The sequence below is a fragment of the Alligator mississippiensis genome, chromosome 3 (assembly GCF_030867095.1).
Source record: "Alligator mississippiensis isolate rAllMis1 chromosome 3, rAllMis1, whole genome shotgun sequence".
Lineage (NCBI taxonomy): Eukaryota > Metazoa > Chordata > Crocodylia > Alligatoridae > Alligator > Alligator mississippiensis.
In genome coordinates, this window is record NC_081826.1 from 166,009,686 (window position 1) to 166,036,705 (window position 27,020).

Consider the following 27,020-nt stretch of genomic DNA (forward strand, 5'->3'; position numbering starts at 1 on the left):
ATAACTAAATACTATGGACAATACTTTGGACAAATACTGGGCTTAAATAGCTGGGACATGTGAAGTAAATCCAAAAACTGAGCACACTGGGCTAGCTGCTGCATAGTAAGAGTCATATGGTATCAAGTGAGCCAGCATAATTCTTATCCAGAGGCTCTGTCAAGCCACCGTTTGCTGACACTTTAGTCCTGTGTACCTGTTTCACACCTGCTGCCTGTAAAGCCAGGGGGACATTTACAAACGTACGAGTTCAAGGCATCCACACAGGTTGCTTGGTTTAAGCAGGGGTTGGATTCACACTCATTGATGTTCACTTCACAATGCTGTCCCATGTACCCCGTCACACACAGACACCTGAGGAGGAAACCAAAATACTTTTCTATTTTGGCTGCTTTGATTACAGAAACACTGTCCTTAATATGAGGTTATGTTTGTTCAGAGACATCCTACCCAGTGCTTGTCATCCTTATATATATATATATATATATATATATATATATATATTACTTCTCTCATTGTAATAACACTAGACCTGATTCTGAAAAGTGCTGTATACTCTCAGCTCTCTCTTTAGAGAGAATCCCAATAAGCTCATTGTTTGCAGCTGTCTTCCATTACAGCCTAGGTCTGACATCAGCATACACAATTCTCACTGAAGTCAACAAGAGCTCAGACTGTGCTCCCAGGATCTGAGCCAGTATAGATAATTAAGCTGTTTTTCACTAAAAAGGAAAGACAAAAGCAATTCTGATGTCACATCTGATCATCTACTTTCTTCAGTTTGACACTGGCCATAATCTTTTTTCATACCAAAATATAGGAAGGCCCCACCAATGCCCATATCTGCTGCTGCCCTACAACCCCAGAAAACTTAATACAGGGTCTACACAAAATAATCTTCATTGTACAATGCTCTTGTGGAAGTCAATCATCAAGCTCCCTTGTTGGTAAAAAGAACCTGGAGGAAAACCAAGTATTTTCAGTAAAAGAGCATACTGAAATTCTGACCTACTCTAATGGGTGGAATCCCAACTACCCTTTCGTCTTCAACCTCCATGGATTCTCTTTACTACTTTTCATGCACTTTTACCAAAGTTTACCCCATCACATTTTCCGAAAATGCACACTTAGGGATGCACACTGATGATATATTTGGTGTATCAGCCCAACATGCTAACATCTTTGGAGAACATGCAGTAGATCTGGCTTTGCACATTACAGGAAATCAGTTACTGGTTCTTCACCTGAAGCTGTTGATACCATCTTTGCATGTAGCCCCATTCTTACATGGTCTGCTGAGACACTCATCAATGTTTTTTTCACACAAGGCACCGGTAAACCCAGAAGGGCACTTGCAATGAAAACTCCCAATCCTATCTTCACAAATAGCTTTGTTACGACATGGGTTTGAAAGGCATTCGTTCACTTCTGTTTCACAGTGAGAACCTGTGTAGAAAGAGGAAAGCCTACAGCTTTATTTTTAAGTAACAACATTACAAACTCTTATTAGGAAGAGCTATTATGCAGTTTTCAGTTTTTGGTGCCTCTGACAAATCCCAAGACAATAAAAATGACAAAGAATCCTTTGGAAAACAGCAAACAACAAATAGAAAACTACTGTGCTTTTTCCCTCATCTGGTTATACATATACCATCTGGTTATATATATCATCTGGTTGTTTGGGTGTATCTGTCAATGCGATTCCATGTACCTTCATTACATTTTGGAAATATAAGGATATATAACATACCTAGGTGCTATCAACTATTTAAGTTGGACACTTCCAATAATATTTAAAAATACTGTGATCCAATGAGATCACTGGTATCATGTTGCAAATGGCAAAATAACAGATGACACTACAAGGTAAGAATCTGACTGTTCGCTGTCCGAAACCCCATGAATCTATGCTATGCATTCCCAGGAGGGAGCCACTAAATGCATCTTAAAATAACATCAGTCAGGATCTGAGAGACTTTGAACAACTGATGAGCAATAAGGAGTTGGGAAACCTCCTACAGTAGAAGTTAAGTTGGATCCTTTTCATTAAAATGAAGTTGGAATAGGGGGCAGAGGGGAACCCTACATGACTATCCAGAAGTTGAGTTGTGCATAGAGTTCCAAGTTGATACTCAAGGCTGAAGCAACTGTAAAATGTCAAATCTTAGCTCTGCAGCCATCTGGCCTATCCAATAAAAATAGAGAAGCTCTGGAAAAAACATTCTTTTATTTGACAGAAAGCAAAAAGTACTTGCAGAGATGAATGGGATGGGAGTGGGGTTCATTTTAACAAAGAAAGGGACAATTTGGCCCACAGAGCTACTGTAAGGGATAAGTAACAGCAATACAGCTTAACACTTAGAGAACCACTCATATTTCTTTACCCCTTTGCTCCAAGTCATGCAGTAATTTAAATAGCAAACATGGGAAGAGAAACTAAAACTCCTGAGTCCTGCACCTGAAGCCCTTAAACCTCAATGTCTCATAGACAGTACAAATGTCCAAACCAATGTTTAAGCATATGAAGACATCCCTGACTTGCACTGTCAATTTCAGTGAGTGTAAAGTCTTTAGCTAGCATTAGCAAAGGCTGAACCAATCAAGAAACGCGGCTGACCTGTGTATCCTTTTGTACATGTGCAGCGATAAGCATTGATGTCATCAACACAAAGTGCTCCATTCTGGCAAGGGTTGGAGCTGCATTCGTTCACATCTTCTTCACACAGTGATCCTTCAAACAGTAATGGTTAAAAGACATGGTATATAGACTTTTGACAAATGAATGGGATGCACTCTGTGGTGCCTAGTTTCAAAACCTCAGAGGCAAAATATCACTCGTGTCATAAACTACTGAGATCAGGAGAAAAAATTGTACCTAACTGCCTCTTTGAGAACACCTGCAGAAACTTTCCATAGCCCTCACCGATGAGCCCTGGGAAACTGACCAGAGTTTTTCCCTGTATCATTTTAAACACATTAAGGATTTTTACTTAATTTTGATTTAAAAAGCTTAGAGGCATCATATGATGAGGGGAAGGAACTGCTCTGGTGGGAAGTATTACTGTGTTTACCCAAATGCAAGATGACTTATAGTTTAAGACAACCCCCTCCCCAATAATTAAATTCTATACAAGGAAAATTATAAATTTGTTATAATTTTCCATGTGTAAAATCTAATTAGCTGAAGGTCATCTTCAATTTGTCCCCCACACAGCTGTGGCAGGGAAAGCAATGGTGGGGGGTAAGGGACCAAACCCCTGCCCTTTGCCCCCCTGCTGCGCTTGTGCCTGCCCCCCTGCTGCCTGTCCTCCCTGCCATGTACAGTGCCTGCCCCCTGCCTTCTCATGTCTTGTCCCTCACATGCCTGTGCCTTCTCCCTTGCTGCCTGTCACCCCACTTTACCTGCCCTCCACCCCCTGGTGTCTGTTTCCGTCCTCCCCTGCCCCCCTTCACCTGCCAATTATCTTTGTATGGCTCTAGCACCAGCCCCAGCTCCAGGGGAGACATCAGTGACAGCCCTCATTTTGGTTCAGGCTGGCTAAGCAGAAATAGTGACAGCAGCTCCAGGCCTGGCTAGGTAAGGGCTGGAGCCACAGCCAGAGCTGGAGCTCCCAAGGCCGGGGGCAGGTAGGCTGCATGGTCTCTCCTGTGCACTCCCCACCTCACCATGGATCTCCCCCAAGCTTCCCCCACTGTGCACCCCTTTCCTCATCACATAAGCCACCCCAGCCCAGAGCAGGCAGTATATCAGCTGCTAACCAGTACTTCCCTGGCCCAGTACTCAAATCTAAGACAAGGCTTTTTTACCCCTGTGTTCATTGGGGAAAAAAAAACTTCCTTATCTTGGATTTGAGTAAATATGGTAGGTCTTTTTATACCTGCTTACAAGGCTTGGATGATAACATGTTCTCTATTTGATTATTCACTTTATCTTCAAAAATTGCTAATTAAAGCCACAACCTGACAAGGTGTGTAAACAGGTTTCAGCCCTGAAGCATGTGGGTAACCTCTCTGATTTCAGTGTTCGTGTATGTGGGAATTCAGCAGCAACACTTTTCTGAAAAAAGAATAAAGGTGAAAGAAATATTAAGCATCTAGTCCTAGGCTGAAAATTAGGTACCTGCCAACATACCTTGCTTATCAGCAGCCTTGTATTAGGCATTCTCCTCACAAGTACCTAGTTAATATTTCTTTCAGCTTCATTTTGTTTTCAGAATGGAAATATTACAGGATACCAACTAAAACATTTCATGCTTCTTGAATATTAATCCTTCTGTTTTACAAACTATTCACATACACCCAAGATTTTCTCTGCCTAATGGGCCTAATTCATCACTGCTACAATTCTACAGTCAGTGAAGAAATAAACATCAACTTAAGAGGTCTGTTTTACTTGTGCAACACAGAACTGATGCCCTTTTAAAGAGGTTTTACAAAGTAGTTAAATCATTCCAGTCACCTGTGTAGCCTGGCTGGCACTGGCAAATGAAGGCTGCAATGCCATCTTTGCAAACTCCGTTGTTGAGACAGGGAGAGGATTTGCACTCATCAATTTCTAGTTCACACTTTAAGCCTAAAATGGAAACAAGGTATGACTACATCTAAATCATAGGAGCAAAGAAATGGAATTAAATCACTGAAACACAGAGGTTGAGATTATTTAATGAGAAAAATACATCAGATTCATTAATAGTCTGGAAAACCAGACATTTCAGCCCATACGCTTTTCTATCCAATATAATGTTCCAAATGAACAAGTGAGAAAATGCTATCAGAAAGGTCGAGAACAGATCAGGCAGCATAATATTGCAGTATGATCAGCTCCACTACCTTAGTACTTCATATGTTATCACAGATAGCTGAAACAAGGATTCTTTTGATGATAGTGGAGTGACATAAAATATCTAGCTGCTTTGGAGATTCTGCCCCATGTTGCGACTGACCCTCTTCCTTCCCCCAATCCACTACATAATTTACCTGTATATCCAGATGGACAGATGCATATGTAACCACTTCCAAGCTGTTTACAAGTTCCATTATTATGACACGGTTCCAGGAAACACTCATGAAAAACCTGTCAAAGTACAGAAAAAAACTCATAAAAAACAATATGGCAAACAATGAGTCTAACGTACAAACATACACACTAAATAGGCCAGTATGTATCCCACTGACAAATAGAAGGCTATTTAATTATATCTAACAAGCTTCATGCAGCAATCTAGAACACTGACATCAATTTTCATCTCTCCATATCTCTTACTTTACTTGTCTTCATTCACTGACTTGTCTGTTACTGTCTCTATATAGAGTATGCATCTGTTTAATTTTCCATGATAATTCGTTAACATAAAACCTAAGTGACAGGCAGAACTGCAAGATGATCATTAGTTACAATCGTCCATATCATTATTGCAGCACTAGCTTTCTTCATGCTGACTCCTTTGTTAACAGCAATTGTTCTTTGCTCCAGAAGGGGAGAATAAGTCATATGCCCATGCAGCTGAAGTTGTACATCCAGTATTTTTTGAATGCTCTATTTAACATATATTCAATAGATGTTTGCAGTACTTCCTCTATAGCTCTTTATATCAATGATAGTCATGTGGTGGCACTTAAATAAGGTCTTCCTATCACAGTTCTTTACCAGTTCTATTTCAATCTTCCCCTTTCCACACAGACTAATCCTATCATCAGTCAATTGCAGTGAATGGCAGAGATGAGCTGGGGGGATTCTGTGGACTTCATGTGTCCTATAGATGCATTTTAGCCTCCTCTATTGACCACAGCAAACAAGACACAGGTGTTTAATGAACTGAGAAGGACTTTCAGAGTCAAGGACTTTTTTGATGGTATCTTTTATTGGACCAACTGTATAGCTGGGAGAGATTATTTTTAGATGTTGACATTCTAATTATTATTATACTATGATAAAAGGCTTTAATTCTGCAAAGCTGTTGAGCTTTTAACTTTAAGAAAAACAGTGTTGCAATTAAATTTAGTGTGCTTGCTGAATCAGGTGTTAGTTGTCTATCTACATATACTTTAGGTTAATGGCTCAGACCCAGCTTATCATTAATTATTCTTGTTCATGGGACATGGCATCTCACAATCAAATCATAAAAGACTGCTACGCTTGCAGCAATGAGGCTCTTTCCTCAAAACACATCCTCACGGGAGTTGTCTCTACTCACATAAGTAGTTCCATGCATTTCAGAGAGGCTAATCACAAGAAAAAGGGTTTGAAGAATTGGTTCTATAAGTCTCTTCTTATACCTCTTCTTAAATTTGTGTGCATAGAAATACATAAATAAAAAGAAATGCTTCACAATCAGGACCCTAGAACCTAATGGACTATTGTGAAAGATGGTGTTACAAAACAGATCAAATCAAAAGACCAACATGCTGACTGCTATCATAAGAGCTATATTTCAAATGTGGGGCAAGAAACTGGGTCCTTTTGTCTTAAAGTAATGGCTTGGTGACATTCTTTATGACAAGCTAAGATTGCCTTTGGCTACATCAAGTCCCTTTCTGCCCAAATCATTCTGTGATAGCAAAAGAGTTTGAAAGAATGCTGTAGAAAGCACTATTAAGTTACCATTTGGTACAAAAGGTTACTAGAAAATACAAATACAGTTTTTGTGAAGGAAGCCATTACTCAGGAATAAAACATATATCCTGCAAATTTTGCTAGCTAGTGAGTTGTACCTCACATTGCTTTAATCAAATAAAAGGGGGGCTCTCACAATAATTATTTCAGCGTGCTTCAGGAAATACACTCAGCAGCACAATTACGTTACAGAAATGCATTAGCCATTTAATATTTGTAGAAGATAGTATGTTTCTTCAGTTAAAGCCAACATTATTAAAAAATGTTGTGCTTGCCTGACTGCTGACTTTATACTGTTTGCTGATATTTTCTGGAGGGACTGGTACCATTACACTCTCCTCAGCTGCTGAGAAGGTAGAGCCAAAACCTGAACAGGGTATAAAGGAAAGCAACTGTTAATGCAATATTACAGGATCCTCACTGCATTGTAGTGATGTATTTAAAAATGCTATGGGGAAAGTGGATTTATGGGAATAAATCCCAAAACTTACAGTAACAACTTATTCAATTAAGCAACATCAGAATCAATAATAAATGAGGAGAACCAGGCACTGTAGCAAAGTCTTTTGTAAGATGCGTTTCCCAGACAGTCCTGATTTACAGCTTAGCTCATGAAATTAATCACTTTAGTTTCCACAGATCTACAGTAAAATTTTCACTGATTTCAAAGAAACTGGAATCTAGGCTCTGTTAGGGAGCCTAATGCATAGTACACGGTCCCCCATTTCTGATAACCCAGAAGTAACTCTGGAGATTCACAGAAGTTTAGGGTTGAAAGGGACCTCGTGAGATCATCGAGTCCAGCCCCCCTGCTCTGGGCAGGAATCAAAAGCAAGAGTGCAGCAGGCCAGGAGAAAATTACTTTGGAAGACGAGTGCAGTGAATGTTGCCAAAAGAGGTAGCTTATTCTTCCTTTGGATGGCTCCCAAACACATTAAGAGTCAGATCTGGCCACCTTTATGTCACATTCTTTGGAGAAAATGACTCAACTTACTTGAACAGTCTGTGATAGATCTGGCACCTATGATGGTAGTTGTTCCATAAAAGGGACAAGACAGGCAGTAGGACTTCCCTGGGTCTGGCTGGTAATAGTCTCTGGGGCAGGGGTGGCAAGGAAGTAAACCGCTGCGAGAGAATTCTCCTGCTGGACAAGGTACTGCAAAGAGCAAAACAAAGCTCTGATGATGACTGGTTTCCAGTTACTGCTTACTTTCCCCACAGATAGGCACCAATAAACCACAAGACATTTTCAACCAGAAGTTGTGCTTATTTCAACAAACGTTAGCAAGTTAAGCATGGCTCTTGAAAACAGCTGCCACACACTCCCTGAAGGCCGTGTAAGGCACAAACACAATAACACAGTGATGGGTGGGCAAGTGGAGTATAAGTCCCAGGCACTGCCTAAGGGAGTTGCCAGAATGGTGCTAGGAGGTACCTTACACTAACACCCCCCATCCATTCTCCTGCACTCTGCACCTTCCTTGTAGTGGCTCTGGCTCTAGCAGTACAGATGGCAGAGGAATGGCAACAGTGCACAGTTCAGGAGCCACCTGTAGTTTGCTGCTTCATGAGGAAATGTCACCTTTTCATTACCACCAAAAACACAGTATTTTTTTGGCCACTGACATTAGCAGAAAAAGAAAGTGATACCTCCCCCAGAAGCAGTTAACTTTTTGCCGCTGCGTCTGCAGCACGTCACTACCACCCAGAGTGCAGTTAGACTGCTGCATAAAAGTGTATTCAACAAGACCTAGGGACTACACTCACTTTGGCAACAAGAGTCTCTTCCTTCTTGCTACTGGACATGGACAAACGCTCACTGGAGCCTTTTCAACAAGGAAAGGTGAGCTGTACACAGGAATGTACAATAACTGTATGCTTTAATTACTCTGTGTGCATGGGCCTGTACAGGTGAGCTAAATCACCCCAAATTTAACCCTGGATGAAGAAGGGCTGAAGCTGAAGCCTTTTTAGAACATTTATATCACTATAGGCCTGGGAAAGATAGCAGTTCAAGCATAACAGGTGCTGCATGCTCCGGACTAGCAGCTCCCCTTCCCTTTTTGAAATGGCTCCCAGTGAACATTTGTGTATACCAGTGATTCTCAACCAAGATCTTTTTAAGGGTGATGTGAAGTTTAAGGAGACAAATGCAGTGTTAGGAAATAAGCAGATCAACTAAGCAGATAAGTGCTGGCTAAGGCTTGTCTGTCTGGACAAACACCCATCCCCACTATCAGGCACGTCTGCAAAGAAGTAAGCACTAATCTACAAATACGTTTTTGGAACTGGGTGCCACTCAATTCACAGAACTTATGTTCAGGTGCCTCAGATCCAATGAGGGGTGCCTTGATCCCAAAAAGGTTGAGTACCATTAGTCTATACCCTCTGTTGGTGCATCCAGACGAGCGCGCTTGTGCCTCTTGCCCCGTCTCAAACCCCTTTGAGATGGGGCAAGAGGCATGAGGGAACAAAAAAATGCTCCCCGCACTGCAAGTATGCAGTGTGGAGAGAAAATTAGACCCCTGGATACCGGGCTCAAAAAAACAAAACAAAAACAAAACAAAAACAAAACAAAAAAAATACTCCACAGAAGAGCAGAGCAAGGCACGGTCCCAGACCATGTCTGGAGCCAGCAGGGAGTCAGTCCTCCACAAGAGTTTGGTTTTGGCCAGAGCGTCTCTTTGGTGCTCCTGCTGCCCCCGGCCCCCGGCACTGTCCATGGTAAGTGAGGGAATGGGGGTAAGCGGGGTGTGAGGGATGGCAGGGGGATGTGGTGGGGTTTGGGGAGTGGCAGGGCTGCAGGGGGTGAGGACCTAGCCCAGACTGGTGCAGCTTGCTAGTCTGGCTTTGCACTGGAGTGGGTCACATGGCTCTGGGAGGCATGCACAGTAGCCATGCCTCCTGGAGCTGTGTGACCCGCTCCAGTGCAAAGCCGGACTAGTGAGCCAAACGGGGCTGGGCCAGGTCCCACCGTGGGCTACCTCCCTGCAGGCACAGTGGAGCAGAGGTGGGACCCAGTGCAGCACACGGGGACCACGTGCCGGGCCCAGCTGGGTCCTGCCAGCCCTGGGGCTGCTCGTGCTGCCTGGCCAGGCTGGTCCTGTGGCGCGCCGCCACAAGACCAGCTCAGCCAGACGGCAGAGGGGCCCCAGGGCCGGCAGGACCCGGCTGCGCTTGGCACGCGGTCCCTGAAATCTGGAAGCTGGTAGCAGCAGGCTCAGAGTGCCCCACTCCCGCTTCTGCGGCAGAAGCTAAATTATGGACCCGGGGGGGGGCGCGTGCTGTGGCCCTTCAGGGGAGAGCTAAGGCCCTGCAGAGGGGGGGCATTCCATGTGCTGTGGGGCGGGGGCTGCACCCACTCCTCCTGAGCAGCCCCCACACAAGGTCCCCCACACCCACATCCCCCCATCACACACCCATCATGTGTGAAGAAAACCAAAAGTACAAATCTATACATATAGATATTTAGAATTTATTTTAGCTTGATGCTAGAGAAACTGGTAGGCTTCCAAAATGCTTTATCATTGTACATATACCAATAAAGCATTGCCCAACTAATTGATCCCTCTCTCTCTATAGGGGGTGGGTGTGTGTGGGGGTGTGTGTGTAGAGTGGTTTTTTGTTTTAATTGTGCAAGAACATGGATTTTAGGGTATTTTTAAAAATGGATTTGGGATGCTGCTGCAGCAGTCTAGCTGGCACAAGGGGTAGTGTCCCCAGATACCAACTGGCCGGGCCCCAGGAGCTCCTGAGAGCGAGTAGCCCTGAGCTGCTTGCCAGGGCAGCTTTTTGTACTGCTGGGGACAGCACAGGTGCTGGCTCCAGGCTCTAGCTCCCCGTGGATGTAGATCCAAGAGGATCCAGGCAGGGTTATTTTGCCCCAAGTGGCACAATTTGCTCCACAACAAAGGGCATGTCTGAGCACATGCGCTGAGGCAAAATGCCCTGGCTCAAATTTGCACCACTTCTATCTGAGCTGCTGCAAGTGCATGTGCTTGCATGTGTGGATGCGCCCTGTGGGTCACTTCCCTTGCGTGTCTTTGGGAATAGAGCTGCACCAAAGAGAAGGCTCAGACAGGACCCACTGATGGTTTTTCTCCCTGCAAAAGGGCATGGCAGTGACTGATAAAAGATCTGAGTTTTGCCCCACAAGAATACTGCAGTTGCTTGGAGAATTGTTACAAAACATCTATTTCATGCTCCCCACTGAAAAAAAAGTGGAAAGACTTTATTTTCACGTAACTGTCTATATATTTGACCCAGGCCTTATTTTGTAATTCTATGAATCTGTACACAGCCTAATCTCTGAAATCTTTCAGGAAGTTTAGATAAGCAGAGTAGCAAAATATGATCAGCCCACTATCGTGCAACACAAATAACCTGCTCTTAGCCAAGAATGACAGTAAAATCTGAGGTTAGATATGGGGGGTTATAGTAGATGATATTTAGCAACACTTTGTTTTCAGGCATTTCACTGCCTTTGTTCTTACAAACCTCCACAGGCTAAAACATCCACAGCTCCTCTTTTTACGGTCGACATGTTTTCTGGGCAAGAGAGACAATTCTTAGATCCAATTACTGGCTGATATGTGCCAAAAGGACACGATTCACAGGTCTCAAGACCATTAGAAGAGTAGGTTCCCTGCTTGCACTGAGCTAAAAGGCCAAAAAATACACAAATGTTAAGTAATAACTAACATGGAATACATGTTTTAGCAAGTAATGATTTATTAGTTCATTGAGCAATGACACTTGAAACACAGTATTATGAGCACACTTTTAAATCCAGAGGATAGCAATTAGTGCAATGTTTTGCAAAGTCAACCAGGCACAGAGCATCAGCTCCCTCTGCACACACATTCATTTTATTCTGGAAATTTATTTCATTATGCGGGAGTAAAAAAAATGCAATTCTGCAATTGCTCATGAACAGTAAATTACTGAGAGCATGTTTACAAACTAAACTAGCTTACTACATTCCACTCTGCTGCACAGATTCCTTGTTGTTAGCATTTCAAATTTCAACCACTGAAGCCAGTTAAATTCACACGGGGGGAAAACAGTTCTTACTTCACAAGTTGCAAAGTGAAAACTCTGTTCTGCCTTGGAGAGCTTAATTCATGGAAGGTGGGACACAGCAGTGACAGTGTCCAAGGGTATTTGTCCATGAGAAAGGTGGAGGATGGTGGTAGAAGGAAGTGTTGAGATGTGGTACATAATGTACACCTCTCCTAATAGCAATGTGTGCTATCTCAGCACCAGACAATGGATATCAGTTAGGGAAAAAAGGCCCCTCATTCTCAACCTGTTTCACTATACCATGCACTTCTTGCCTTAATGGCCAGTTCCTCTTACCCTCAAACAAGCACACATATTGACACACTGAATACCTTCTGCATGCATGCCCATGTGAAATGGAAAATGCTTATGTATTCTCAGGTATCATCTATTCCTCAGTGTACCCACACAAGGACAGCCAGGATCTGACCAAGAGCCTTAAAATAACCTGATGATACATTTACATTTTGGGGGCAGTATTCTAATCTCATTTAAACATACAGTATTTCCAAACATTAGAAAGTAAAATGTAGCCATTACTAATTCAAAAGTGACTGTTGTGTGGATGCTGAGTTCCCACCTTTACATTCAGAGATACTCCTGGAATGAAGGTATTCAGTGTAGCTACCAGATGGACAACTTTTGCATTCCAACTGCCCTTCCTCATCCTGATATGACCCAGTCCAGCAGCTTTCACAGGTATGATGCTCCAGAGAGTAATAGGTGCCCAAAGGACAGTTAACTGATTACAAAGGAGAAAAAATAAGGTGTAGATTAATCATGGAATACCTGATACCATAGAATACCCACCACTGCAAATGTATATAGCCAAACACAATGCACTGGAATCCAAGCTCTGGGCTTGATGACTTCTGTACAGTCTCATTAGGAATGTCTAAATTGTGGTGACAGGGTACTCAGCTCTGCTGAAACAATAAACACCACCCACTGTTTTCACCCCATGGACATCAATGTCAGGAAGGAGGAGTGAGGATATCCTGGGGATGTCCTTGGCAGTGGAGTCATAACGTGGGTACCTGGCATACTCCAGAGTCATGGTTCTGGGTGCACCCAGACATCATTTCCAGAGATGATGCACATAGTAATAAAGATTGTGATTTCATGATGCCTGTGAAACGGCCCTACCCTACATAACATACCTCCCTAAAACATTAAAATCATAAATACAGGAGATGAGCACAAGGAGGCAATAAGCATTTGGCTTACCACACATTCGACCTCTCAGCACTGAACCTGGTCTGCAGAAGAGAAAGGCTTTCTCCGTTTCCAGAGAGTTGCTGTCAGCAACAACCAGTTCAGATGCAAACTGAAAAGAATACATGGGTTCCTTATTGAGAGTCCTTTTCAGCCTGTTTGTGATAGTCTCTAGAGTTTTAAGAAGTCGTTGCTGGTTTTCCCATTCCAGGGTATCGTTCCTTTCATCAGGCAATGGCACACTAGCTGGGGTTTAAAAAGAACACACATGCACACAAATTGTGTTACAGATTTTACTGTTGTATGTTCCAGCATACTTTGTAAGTGTGGACCCCAAAAAATGTAATGCTGCAGAACACAGGTGTTTTGCTGGTTGAAGGTTTGTGAAGGAACTGGTGCAATACACAGCAACAGTAAACCTCTGAGGAGCTCCAGTTGTTTACTACAGCTATAATTTCAAAGGGTGCCCCTTCTCACTCAGCTGTGCAGGACTGCTGATGAGCTCTAGTTGACTGGAGAAGCAGCACTTTTTAATGTGAAATCTTCAGCAAAGAGCTGAGTAGTTCATACTTTATTTCACAACCCACTGAGACCTTAAGAGGTCGTGAACCACGGGGGGGGTTTACTAATCTAGATTCTCCTGTACTCAAGAGGTCTAACGTCCATAGGCAGGGCCTAGTCAAACCCAATGTACCAAAATACAGAGGGTAAAATATAAAGTACTGCCCAAGGCAACCATGCTGTCAGGTGCTACAAAGAAGTAAGCTGGTGAGACAACACGGTAGCAAGATTAATTAGAAACCTGTGGTCTGCATTTCCTACTGGTTTCATGAACTGAAGACAGTGCTTCATTTTGTTATTGGTAGATTCTTAAACAGAAGAGGAAGGGGATGTTTTTTCCTCACCAGTAATGTTAAATATTAACTTAATTTTATGGTCTGTCATTGGAATGTTGAGTTTTTTGTGTCTTTTGACCCGGGAAGGTCTCGATTTCACAGTGTCAGAGCGTTGGTTGCGTAGTGGTTCTTCCTGCGTTACATCACGGAAGTCATCATAGGCATAATCCAGATGGTTTGCTGTGCCCCAGCCACCAGGTCCTGCCAGCCATTAAGAACAAGCAAAAGAAAAACACAGCATGAAAATAAGTGTCTATTTCTTCATATCAACATAACAAAAACTTCTTAATGCAAGAAGGATGATCTAAAGCCAGGCACCCCATATAGATCTTGTCTTCACTTATGTAGCTTTGCCAGCATAGTTGAGGCAACAAGCCCCTCTAATATAGGTACGGTTCTATTGAGGTAAGAGTATTTATACAGATATTTCCTCTTTTAGTTATAAAACATATTGTTTTACATGGTATATTGTTTTATATGGGTCTATTCTGAGGGTTTTACTGGCACATAATAATAGCAGTAAAGGGACAAGTCTTGTCCTTAACTAAGCCAGTTATCCGGGTCAAACTTTTAAATGGAGACCAAACCTACACACACACACTCTCTCTCTCTCTCTCTCTCTCTCTCTATCCCTATCTTCTTATTACCCTGCATCTAATACCATTTGGCAGAGTTATTTCATCAAAGCCCTACTGTATGCTGACCAGGCCACAGTCCCACTTCCAGCTCCCTGGAATTCTACCCATACCTGCTCTAACAACATGTTTTTCAGCTCAAGCATTCTCAAGTGAGAGGCTGCCTACAAGCTCATCAGGGGAGATCAACAGCAAATAGGCAGAGCTCTTTTCTCCCCAGCACCACCTGGGATGACAAGGAACAATGGTCATAAGCTGATGGAGAACAGGTTTAGGTTAGAGATCAGAAGGCAATATTTTACAGTTAGGGTGGCCAGAATCTGGAACCAACTTCCCAGGGAAGCAGTCCTCATCCCTACCTTGGGCAAATTCAAGAGGAGGTTGGATGGTCACCTGTCTGGGGTCTTGTGAACCCAGCATTCATTCCTGCCTGTGGCAGGGGGTCAGGCTAGATGAACTGTTCAGGTCCCTCCTGACCCTAGCTACTATGAAACTATGACCCTCCAGAAACCAACAGATCCTTCCTTTCATAGGAGTCCAGTTCTAGTTGCACCTCTAACTGATTTCAAGGGCAGAAATACACAATGGAGAGGGGTAATATCCAATGTTCCAGCTCATTTAGGGCTTTTTAGGTCAAAACCAACACCTTGTATTGCTATATAAATATGTGTCAGTTGTAACAGTGGACATCCATCAGACTTACCAGCACATTACACATAGAAGAATGAACTAGGCCTCAATCATACAACCACCTTCCAAGTGAAAGGCTCCATATTCAATTACTGTAAGTAACCAGCCCAAATTATGTATAATGGGCCTAATTCACGCCTAAGATAATACTTCTGAAAATATTAACTACACTGTGTATTCATTTGGCCCAAGCTGTTCAAATAAACATCTATGTACATAACGTTATCTTTTTATAATTATTGAAACTGAAGAATTTTTGCCGATTCTGTTAATCTCTTTTTAGAAATATGTGGAGGTATCAATAATCCCTGAGTATAATTATATGTCAATTATTTAGATTACATTTGATTAATGACAAAAATAAGGCAAGGGAACCCCAATAATACTTTGTAACTATTTCAGAACCAATCTTTTAAACTGCTGACTTTAAAAAACCTGGGCCTAATCGTGATCTTAGCTATACTGGAGTGTTTTTGGAGAAATTCCAGTGCTAGCAGGTAGAGATATTTTAAATTTAGGCTGGCATAAATAAGAACGTTTCCTCATCACTGCTTCATCCAAACTAATAATAAATTAATTCCAGCTTCACCTGATGTTAATATCAAACTGAAAATCACTGCATTTGATTGTAAACCAATGGAAAGGTTCTCATTCAATGGGAGTTAGATCAGGCCCTAAAAGAGCTGGAATATGAGTGAAATCTTTCATTTCACAGACCAGCCACACTGCAGAGGACAGCAGTGCAACTACCTTTCTAAGTATCCTGACAATGCATCCCAAACCTGAACTGCAGGGCCTCTGTTAACTAAGAGTGATAATAGTTCAATTTCCATCCTTCCTTGGTCTTCAGGCTCTTTGGCGTGAGAACTCAAGGACTGTCAGTGACAGGTGTGATTGCTTAGTAATGGATATACTTCTCTATTAGTAATTGGACTGAGAATGGCCAAGCATTTTACATATGCAGTGAAGTGGTCATTCAGACATCAACAGCTTTCAGTGACAGCAAAGGGAGGCCCTGATCCTGCAAATATTTAAGTACACGCTTATCCTTACAGGCTGTGAGCAGTCTCATGGCAAATGTGTAAACTCCTATGCTCATGTCTACAAGACTGGGATTAGACCTTGGATTTCAACTAATGACAAACATGAAAGGCTACCTGTTCCATTAACAAGCCCCAGAGGCATCTAATCTCCCTGTTCAATGATTTAATTTTAAATTGTATGCTTAAAAAAACCCACCAACTTTATTTGTAACACTACCCAAACAGTTTTTTAATTTTCTTATTTTTTTTACATGCTTTGAGGCACTTATTCTCCCTCCCACCCCCCACTAACAAGCACAGTACAGGAAACAACAATAAAAAGCTAATGTACTAATTTATCAAACTATTGTTTAATTGTTTAATGTCCTAAGTACTCTGTAATTATTTTCATAAAGTATTCCATAGAGTACATCTGACTCTACCAAAGTCGTATGTTCTTATATTAAACCACATTTAAACTCTTTAAGGTTGGCAAGCTACAGAATTATTACATTACCAATTGCAAATCCATTTTCGTAATCATAATTATATTCTAAGCAATGTTTTTGTAGCAAATCCTCCAACCTGCAGTCAATGTCATCGACATCATTACAGAATGATGGGACCTGCAAACAGAAATTAGAAAAACCATTAAAGAAACCAAACATATTTATAATCTAAGTGCAGTACAGACCACCCGGTACTCTCTATTTGACACCAGATTTCTTCCTTTATATTTATTATAATTCTATATTTTAAAATGGGCATTTGGAATTTGCCCCCCACCTCCCTACACACATGTACATATACACACCTACAGGAACTTGGGCAGCATCAGTGATCTTGCAGTTGAAAATAAAATAGGGAGAATCAGTTTAACAGAAGAAAATCTTGACACAGTGTCCAGCTGATATAATTCTATAGCAGAGGAGTTTATGGAAGAGAAGATGTGGCGGGTAGATGGATGAGAAGATGGAACACATGTGATATGATACAATTCTACTACGTGCATGTACCCCCTTCCTGCTTGGAGGAGTAGGACTCATTGTGGGTTCAATATGGAGGGGGTAGGCAGTTAAATTCACAAAAGAGTGAAGCCGTCTTGCAGCGTTTCCATGTTTCAACCACCTTGGCCTTTTCATGTCAGTTGCCTGTGTGTTCTGCTACAAGATATAAGTATCTATGGCATGGGAGGGCAAAATACGGGTCACAGGCCAGATCCAGCCCAAGCACTTCCCTCTGGGAAGGCACTTCAGGCTGTTTACTTGGGTTCTGGTCGCAAGGCAACCAACCATGACGTCAGCCCTGCCCCTGGCTCAGGCCACATTTGCAGATTGAGAGGGGCACGGGGGCTGGGCCAGATCCTGTGGTTCCAGTGAGGAGAAGGCATGCCTGGGCCGGCTTCTGCCTCCTGTGCAGGACTGGAAAGGATCTTGCCCTGCAGGTAAGCCCAGAAAAGCGGCTGGTGGTAGGCTTTTGCCATGCCATGTTGCTCAGGCAGGCACTGGGGAAGGGAAGCAGCAGCTGGGCCAGCTGTGCCACGTGCAGCCCTGGCCCAGTTGGCAGCAGGGAACAGAGGTGGTGGCTGAGCTGTGTGCCTCTTGGGACCAGTCGGGCGGGCCAGCTGAGGTAAGAGGAGGTTGTGGCTTTGCCTTGTGTGGCTTGGGCTGGGCTGGGCTGGCACCAGGGAGGGAAAGCCACTCCTGGGCCGGTCCTGAGCCAGGGACAGGCCCAGCCAAGTCGGCAACGGCCAGGAAAAGCGGCGTGCGTCTGAAGCCGGCTTCCCCATGTGCTGCTGGGGACAGGACGAGCCCGGCCAGAGTGGCAGGAGCTCAGTTGCACCTTCCCCCTACATGAGCCAGCTGGTAACAAGCAGCAGGAGGCTCTGCTGCCACTTTTCCTGGCCGGTGCCAACCTGGCTGGGCCCGCCCTGTCCAGAGTGGCATGTGGCTGAAGCCGGCTTCCCCACATGTTGCTGGGGACAGGACGAGCCTGGCAGGGTTAGCACCAGCTAGGAAAAATGGCAGCATAGCTGTACGCCATGTGGGATGGGACATGCCTGGCCGGAGCAACAGGAGCTCAGCTGCACTTTCCCTCTACCTGAGCCGGCTGGGCCTAAGAGGCAGGAAGCTCCGCCGTCGCTTTTCCTGGCTGGTGCCAACCCTTCTGGGTCCAGAGCGTCCCAAGCGGCACGTGGCCGAAGCTGTCCTAGCCGCGGCTTCCCTATGTGCTGCTGGGGACAGGATGAGCCCAGCCAGGTTGGCACCAGGCAGCAGAAGTGGCAGCAAAGCCGTGTGCCACTTGGGACTGGCCAGCACAGGTAGGGGTAAGGTGCAGCTGAGCCCCTGCTGCTCTGGCTGGGCTCATCCTGTCCCTAGCAGCACACGGGGAAGCCATGGCTGGGCCGGAGTTGGTCCCATACCACTTGGGAGGGGCCGGGCCGGGCCTGGATGGGCCGGCACCAGGGAGGGAAAGCTGCTGCTGAGCCCCCTGTGGCTTGGGATGGGATGGGTCCTGCAGCACTGGAGGGGGCTGCGCCAGTGAGGGGACCTGGGCCTGGGCTGGCTTCTGCTGTGTCACAGGGGGGAGGAGTGGGGCAGGCTGGGACAGGCCAGGTCATGCTGGTGCCAGTGAGGGGTGGAGGGGGGTTTGGCCAGCTTTTGCTGCATGGGGCCTGATGGGGTGGGCTGGGTCCTGGCTTGTGGGAGGGGTCTGGTGACCAGTGCTGGTGAGGGGAAGGGAGGCTGGGCTAGCTTTTGCTGGCCTGCAGTTAAGGAGGGGCTGAGCCGGGTCCTGGCCTGCAGGTGAGGGGAAGGGCAGGCTGGGCTGGCTTCTGCTGCATTGTGGGGTGCCAGCCCCTGCCTTGAAGCTAGGAACCCTTGCTGGGAGGGGATGGGCCTGGCCATGAGGTCCTGACCTTGGAGCTGGGAACCAGGTGGTGCCAGTCTGGCCCTGGCTGGCTCCTTGCCCCACATGGAGGTCCAGGCTTGCAGCTGGAAACCACCTGCTGCAGCCAGAACAGGACAGGCAGGGCTGGCTCATTGCTGTGCTATGCAGGTCTGGGCCTTGTAGTCAGGACCTGCTTGCCATTGGAGCCATGGGCAGCCTGGGGTGGGCTAGGCCCTGGTAGGTACTGGGCCCAGTGCTCCTAGTGCATGTACTGGCACACCTACCAAGTTCCCCCAATCACCTGGGCAGCTGTTATAACAAGGACATCTATGTGACTGTGTGATGAGGGCAGGGGATTCTGGGACAGATATGGTAAGTAGGGCAGTTTGGTGTTGGGTGGGTGGGTCTTATGACGCAGATCATGTGACAGGGTGTAACTTTCATTTCCAAGGTGACCTCCCCAAAAGGAGTACATCTGGGGCAAGGGGTGGGACTTCTGGTCCCAAGATGGTGACCAGGGGGCAGGGCAACTGTCAAGGGGTGGGGCTACCCATGTGGTCCTTGACAGCTCATCAAAACTTGTGAAGTGGCCCTCCGCCCAAAATAATTGCCCATCCCTGATCTATGAATCAACTGGGCTCTGTTCTGGTCCAGTGGTATCACAGCTTTCCATGCTGGTCCATGTAAAGTCCACAAGGAGTCCCTGTGTTCCTTGCATATGGAAGCAAAGGCATGACTAAAACAGCTGTTCCACCTTCATTGCCCTTGTGCAGCCCCTAAGCAGTACAGATGACTTTGCAGAGACCCTCCAGACTGCAAATGAACTGCTCTAGCAGTGACGACACTGCAGAACCCATCAGACAGGAAAGCAGTGGTAGCTCAGCTTTCTTTAACTCAGCCGTATTTGTTGCTTTCCAGGAGGCTTTCCAACAAAGTGAGGTCTAGAAAGTGCTTTTTATTTGCATCAACTTTCACCCTATCAACTTTTGCCTGGAGCTTCTCTATGCAACTCTTGTGTTTAGATGCTAGTGATTTAATTTTCTTGCATTTGGATCATTGCTAGCATTTCCAAGTCCTGGGGAAATGGACTTGACATATTTAGATTGTCTTCTGGACTTCTGTTATGCCAACATGCTGCACTTTGATGCAAGTGCTCAGGTGGGGGTCTTCAAGTGTTTTGTCCCATGACTTAGTGCTTGCAATTTCAGCTAGTATTTGCACTTTTAAGTTTTGTTCTCAGAGACAGGTGATAAATATGCTATCAAAGAAGAGGAATGGTAGGAAAATCAGCCAAGTTCTCCTGCAGAAAGAAAAAAAAGCTGGGACAATACAACAGACCAACAGATGTCTAGATCAGGAGTCAGCAACACTTCCGGGCAGAGTGCCAAAAACACTGGAAACCTCAACTTGTAAGATATTGGTCTGCCAGGAGTGGAGCCACAAGGGGCCTGATTCTTGTTGTGGCAGCACAGCCGTGGCACCTTCCCCAATGTCTGCTCCAAGGCAGATGTGCCAAACAAAATGCCTTTGTGTGCCACACTCTGGCACCTGTGCCAGGGGTCTAGACTCCAACATAAGAGAATGACAATGAAGTTGTGTCCACCACTGACAAACGGGCTGGTGGGCAATGCCGATGAATCAAATGCCTTTGGGCTCTGTAATCCATATAAGACTATATGGCCATGCAGGGTGCTGGGCAGATGATGTCTCTGCAGGGCTGGATGGTAGCTTTTGATGGTACTTTGCTCTTCTCCCCATTACTGCCATGACTTCTCCTGTATACCACTCCATTTGATGAGGTACTACCATATTAAGACAGGGGGTCTTTTTTGTCCCAATCACTGAGTTTCAAGAATAATACTTAATTTTGAGGGAGTAAAATGGGGTTTTTCAAAACAACTGATCTAGGGCCACAAGTCCTACTGAAAGTCAATAGACTCAGATTTCTAAGTTTCTGGTGCTTTTGGAAGCTTTATTAGTGTCATCTCCAAGACTAAGTTTGAAGCTACAGCACATCCTCAGCTACCCCAACCTTTGGTAAAGCACCTGTTGAAAAGTCTTTTGGATAACAGAATTCATTTAGGTAAGTGAAACTGCAGCATTTTGTGAGGAATTATGCATGATGTATAATTTAAAATCATGCCAAACATAAAAGAAGAGATGTTATATATAGCAAACCTTAAAAGAGAACAGTTTGTTATGCAATAATAATAGTTACAAATTACTGGTAGAGAAGGGGAGGGAACGAGAGGGGAGGAATGTTGCCATCTGGATACAGTATTGAAGATGTACTATAATTCCGAACTGTGGCTGCAACAACAATTTGCACATCACTCTTTACAGTAACAATCAACGTATGGGCACTTTCATTATAAGGGAGACGTTTTATCATTTGAATTGAAACAAAATCAACATCCAAGCTTCTAAGGAATGCAATATAAAGAACAGGTAAGGAGGAAAAGAAGCAATGTAAGGAAGTTATTAAACAAGTTGTATTACTAACCTACCATTTTACCAAGTGCACTCTGGAAAGCCTCAGCAAAGCTATCTAGAAGGTTGTTGTCATCACATCGGGTTGCTTTGTACAGCATCTCAAAGGATTTGAACCCATGATTGGCAAAACGATTTACTGAAAATGTGGGGAAAAGAAGCTTTTATTGGTTAATAGGTTTAGTATAACACAGGGGTGGGCAATTATTTTGGCTGGAGGGCTGCTTAACGACTTTGGGTAAGCTGTCAAAGGCCGCAAGGGTAGCCCTGCCCCATGACAGGTGCCCTGCCCCCGATTACCATCTTGGGACCAGAAGTCCCACCCCCTAATCCCTGGCCTTTGCCACTGGAAGTCCCCATCCTTGCCCTCCAAAGTACTTCTTTTGGGAAGGGGTTTTGCCATCTTGGAACCAGAAAAAAAACCAAATCATATGCTAAAAAAAACCTATCTGTTATAACATATTTTAATTTTATTTCAAAAAATTATTGTCCTGATTTATTTGAAAAATAAAGTCTTACTCTTGTATATTGTGTGTGGGGGAGTGTGGAGTGTGGTTGGGAGTGGGTATGGGGGGTCTGTGTGTGTGGAGGGGATTTATTGTGGGGGAAGTGTGTGAGTTTTGTGAAGGGGAGTAGGGGATGTGGGTGGATTTGTGGGTGGGTGTGGGATCTGTGGGGGAACCCTGGAGAGGGGTGGGTGTGAGGTTTGTGGGTGCATGTAGGTCTCACTACTACATGCCCCACCTATGGCACGCAGCCCATGCCGCCAGGGGCAGCAGCAGGCAGTGGGCCCTTGGGTCACTCTTGGCCCAAGGCAGGCAGAGCCCCTCAGCAGCATGTGGCTCTGGCTGAATCACAGGAGCTGCACATGGTGGCATGGAGCTGACCCAACTGAGCCCGCTGGCACACACGTTCAACCCAGACCATGCTCACTCCATGACGGTACATGGGGCTCCTGGCACTGCAGGCAGAAGCTGTGCACTACTGGGCCAGGCTGGGCTGGCTTCATGCCTCCACGTGGGGCTTCCAGCACCCCAGCAGGGAGTTGAAAGTGGAGGCACAGAGCCCACCCGGCCTGATGGCATGCAGACCAGGAGATGCAGGGAGTCATGCACCATCAGGCCAGGTGGGCTCCGTGCTGCCACGTGCGGTTCCCCACTGGAGTGGTGGAAGCCCCACGTGGAGCCATGGAGTTAGCCCAGCCTGGCCTGATGGTGTGTAACTCGCACCTGCAGTGCCACGAGCCTCATGTGCTGGCACTTAGCCAGCTTGGTTTCAGCTTGAAGGAATGTACCAGCAGGCCAGGCCAGGCTGGCTCCATGCTGCCATATGCAGCTCCCAGGATTCAGCCAGAGCCATCCGCCGCTGAGGGGCTGTCTACAGCAGGCCAGGAATGCCCCAAGGGCGTGCTGCTGCCAGTACCATGGCAGGGGACCTAGGAGGGAACCTACCTCAGTATAATAGCTTCAAAGACTGCTTTGGGCGGATTTATACTAAATTTTCTAAATTCAGCAGATTATCTTTGAGAAAGAGCCTAAAATCCAAAGAATTTTATAAATATGAAGGTAAAACAAAATGCTCTAGAACTTGAATATGGTAACAAGCTTTCCAGCACACACTGTGCTGAGCAGTGTGAAAGTTCCTAGCTGTCAAAGAAAAAAATGACTATCATTGACATATCACAACATTTTCTTAAAGGAAAGGAACCTGCGAGGTTCATGCCCATTTTTTTTTTCGTCATCAACTCCTTCAGCATGTATTTTATGATATGCCACAGAGGGAGACCAAGGCATATATCAATGCTCATTACTAATCTAGCTGGCCTAAAAGTACAGATTCCTGGTCCAGACTTCAAAATTCCCAAAGTTCAAGTGTTCAGATCAGGGATTTTGGGCTGGTCCATAATTCCAACACCCTGATATGTGTGTAAATCACTGGGGTCATATTGTCTGTTCATACTGTAGAAATAATACCATTAATTGTAATGGCAGCCTTTGTTTGCACTACTTGAATCTATCTCTTCACATTTGGATTACAAATAAATTCGGGTTCAAGCTGGGTTGAATAGCTGGGTTCAAGTTGGGCCCATCTCAAATGAAAAATTACTAATAAATTCTGGTTTGGTAACAGACGATTAATCAATTACTTTAGATTGTGGTATATTTCTTATATACAAACATTTTAAAATGCAGCAACATACACTTTCTAAGGCTATGCAAGAAACACAACATCATTCCCAGAGGACTGAACATCTACAGTCCTCTGACAACCACATAGAAATTGCTTCTGAGATATCAAATATGCTTCACAATTATGCAGGAGAACTTCACAAAAAAATTTAAAATCATCTCCTTCACACAGCCCACTCCAAAAGAAATCAGTTCAAGAAGGAAATCAACACATGCTACAATAACCTAAGAAAGATGAATCTGGATATCTTCCCAAACATTATGCAACATTATACAAAGAGACTACCAAAGATTTGTTACAACAACCATCCAACACAGAAAGAAGAAATGGACCCAATTACTACAGGAACAACTTTCCCAGCCACAAAACAACCCTCAGAGAAATGGCACCAATAAATACCTTATGACATTTCAGGCTCATACCTGATGAAACAGAAGGAATCAATTAACCTTCTAATATTATCAATCTCTCCACTCACACACGAATGCTGAAAAATCTGTCCTCTCCAAAGGCTTTAATTTTTAAGACACTACAATGTGGAGAACTAGAAGAATTTTTCTGACACCTTCATCTGAAGGAATATTTTCCCAACCAAAACAAATCCTCTTTCAACATGACTTCATCCTGTGACAACATCGATGAAAATATTAATGCCAAAAAATCCAAAAAGCCCTCAGATTGGACACCTTACAGTGGACAAAATTCAAACCTTGACTGCTATATTGACTGCTTCAGAGAAAGAATAATGAAATACTCAACAACAAAGAATAATGAATAATGAAATACTCAACAACAAACACCACTATAACAACCTCTCCCTCTCAGAGAGAAGGGCCATAGACTCTCTAAGATTCAACCACCAAATAGTAATAAAACCAGCAGATAAAGGAGGAGCTACAGTTATCCTTAACCATGAAGACTACATAAAAGAAGCCAGCAGACAACTCTCTGACACTACCTACTCTGAAAAACTAAAGAAAGATCCAACTCCCCTTTTCACCTCAAAACCACCATCACATTATTTCCATCTGAACTACAAGAAAGACTTCAGACCCTGATCCCTCCACTATCCAATCCAGGGACATTTTACATGCTCCCCAAAATCCAAACACCAGGGAACGCTGACAGACCTATCATTTCCAACCATGAAACCCTAACTGAGGAAATATTAGGTTTCATCAAATCCATCCTAAAGCCTCTTGTCACCCAAAGACCAAGTTTTATCCAAGACACAACAGACTTTCCGTGAAAACTAAAAGATACAGACCACCCTCCCAGCATTACCCTCTTAGCCACCATGGATGTCACCAGCTTATACACCACACCAGGATGGCATCCAAGCCTCATCTACAAGAGCAAGATTACAACTCAAAGTACAGACCTCAAGATATTACTGAATTCATACACTTCATCCTCACACACAACAACTTCAGTTTCAACAACCAACATTTCCTCCAGACCATTGGCACAGCTATGGGCACCAAAATGGCCCCATAACATGCCAAACTTTTCATGATCCACCTGAAAGAAGAACTCCTCAAGAACTGCACCATCAAACCCATGTTATACCTGAGATATATAGATGACATCTTCATCATCTGGAATGAAAACCTACAGTCTGACTGATTTCCATCACAAATTCAGGCAACTTGGGGTGGGCTGCGCTGCCCTGCTGTCCGCCCCTAGGTGCGCACGCAGGCACCACCAGCACGGAGCTGATGCCAGAGCTGTGGAGCCCGGTGCAGCTGTTTGCAGCCTGCCTGCTGCTTGTTACAGCTGCCCAGAGCCCGGGCTGGCTACAAACAGCTGCGCCAGGCTCTGGAAGCCTACTATCAACTCTGTGCTGGGAGTAGGGGTGAGACTGGGGCTGCACTGCCTTGGGCCCCGCCCCCACTGCCTGTTCCAAGGCATGGGTGCACGTGCCAGTACAGAGCTGATGTTGGACCCTGCACAGCTGTTTGGAGCCTCCTGGCTAAAGCCGGCCCTGGCTCTGGGTAGCTGCTGCCAGCCGGGAGCCTGGGCTGCTCCCAGCAGGCAGCTGGGATGCTGCAAGCCCTGCTGGGAGCAGCCCGGGCTCTGTTGCTGGCAGCAGCTACCCAGATCCAGGGCTGGCCATGGTATGCCAAGCAAAATGGCCTCACGTGCTGGGGGTTGCCAACCCCTGCCTTAGACCAACATGGCTGCAACCAGTGACCCTATATCTATCTCAGAATTAGACAGGTTTAGAAAGTATGGTTTGCTATAGTGGAAAAAAATTTCCTTGCAAACAGTTTCCTATAACCTTATTCTTCATTCCCACTCCAGTTGTGACAACATGGCTAGTCTACTCTGCAGACAAACTATTTTAATTTCTTATTTGAATCAAAATGTCATTGCACTGCCATCTTGTAAATCCCAAGGATTCAAAACATCATTATTTTTACATTTCTCCATTTCTGAAATAAGTTGTTGGTTCTAGAGGACTTACAGTGCAAGATTCTTTTAAGTTTGGAGGAAAGTACAATTGAAGGTTTTTATCAATAAAAATTGTCATAAGTCCTAGAACTATTTTAGTCACATTCCTCCTATATAGATTGCTCAATGTACCACTGGCTTATTTTACAGCACAAAAAAGGAGGATAATAATGAAAGTAAAACTTACAAGAACAGTCTGGCCATTCAGTAGAATATGGTGGCTTCCAGATCCCATCCTTATAAGCACAATGGTACTTTTCAGTTGCCCCTTCTGCAAAGCTGTAACCATCCATACAATGTAAGGTGCAGTTAACACCAATTTCATCTTCTGTGCATGTGAAATGACCATTCACAGGGGTGAAACGATTTTCACAGGGAGAACCTATATAAAACATATTCAGTTCACATACTGGTAACTTTTCAAGTAATACTCATTAGACAACCTTAGAATTAGGATTTTCAAAATCATCCAGCATCAGCATAACTCTGCCTTCACAGAAGCCAACAGAAATATTTCAGTTGATTTCAATGGGAGCACAGTTAGTGCTTTTGAAACGCTCAGGAGTTTAAAATTCAGAAACATTGGCCAAGTACAGACAGTCAAAAAGGCTGAAACGGAGCCAATCCAATCTATGCAGGTTTTTTTAAGCTGTGTAAACTGGACTGTTAGCAAATGAGACTCACGTTTGCCCTTCAGTGGGGAGAGGGAGGCAGATGCCTGCACTGGCCAAAGCAGAGGGTGCTCCTGCACAGCAACCAGCATGCCAGATATTACCAAGGGCACCTAAGTGCCTTTGAGTGAGGGCCACTCCTCACTGGATGTCAGGCACATGCCTCCCCCTGCTGCCCTGTAATGTGTCAAGCA

The 27,020-nt window shown here is 44.6% G+C and overlaps 1 protein-coding gene across 4 annotated transcripts in view; it reads right to left on the reverse strand.

Moving 5' to 3' along the window:
* Positions 1–27,020, reverse strand: part of SVEP1 (sushi, von Willebrand factor type A, EGF and pentraxin domain containing 1) — a 182,694-nt gene that overhangs the window by 70,929 nt on the left and 84,745 nt on the right. For all 4 annotated transcript variants that reach the window (XM_059724628.1, XM_059724630.1, XM_059724629.1 and 1 more), the window contains exons 12-25: positions 26,343–26,537; positions 21,529–21,650; positions 16,650–16,758; positions 13,795–13,986; positions 12,902–13,135; positions 12,255–12,416; positions 11,111–11,272; positions 7,608–7,769; positions 6,889–6,980; positions 4,978–5,074; positions 4,460–4,573; positions 2,618–2,731; positions 1,245–1,446; positions 197–354 (exon numbers count right to left, since the gene is read on the reverse strand). In XM_059724628.1, the coding sequence (XP_059580611.1) occupies positions 197–354; positions 1,245–1,446; positions 2,618–2,731; positions 4,460–4,573; positions 4,978–5,074; positions 6,889–6,980; positions 7,608–7,769; positions 11,111–11,272; positions 12,255–12,416; positions 12,902–13,135; positions 13,795–13,986; positions 16,650–16,758; positions 21,529–21,650; positions 26,343–26,537 (2,115 nt within the window). The remainder of the gene's footprint in view (positions 1–196; positions 355–1,244; positions 1,447–2,617; positions 2,732–4,459; positions 4,574–4,977; positions 5,075–6,888; positions 6,981–7,607; positions 7,770–11,110; positions 11,273–12,254; positions 12,417–12,901; positions 13,136–13,794; positions 13,987–16,649; positions 16,759–21,528; positions 21,651–26,342; positions 26,538–27,020) is intronic.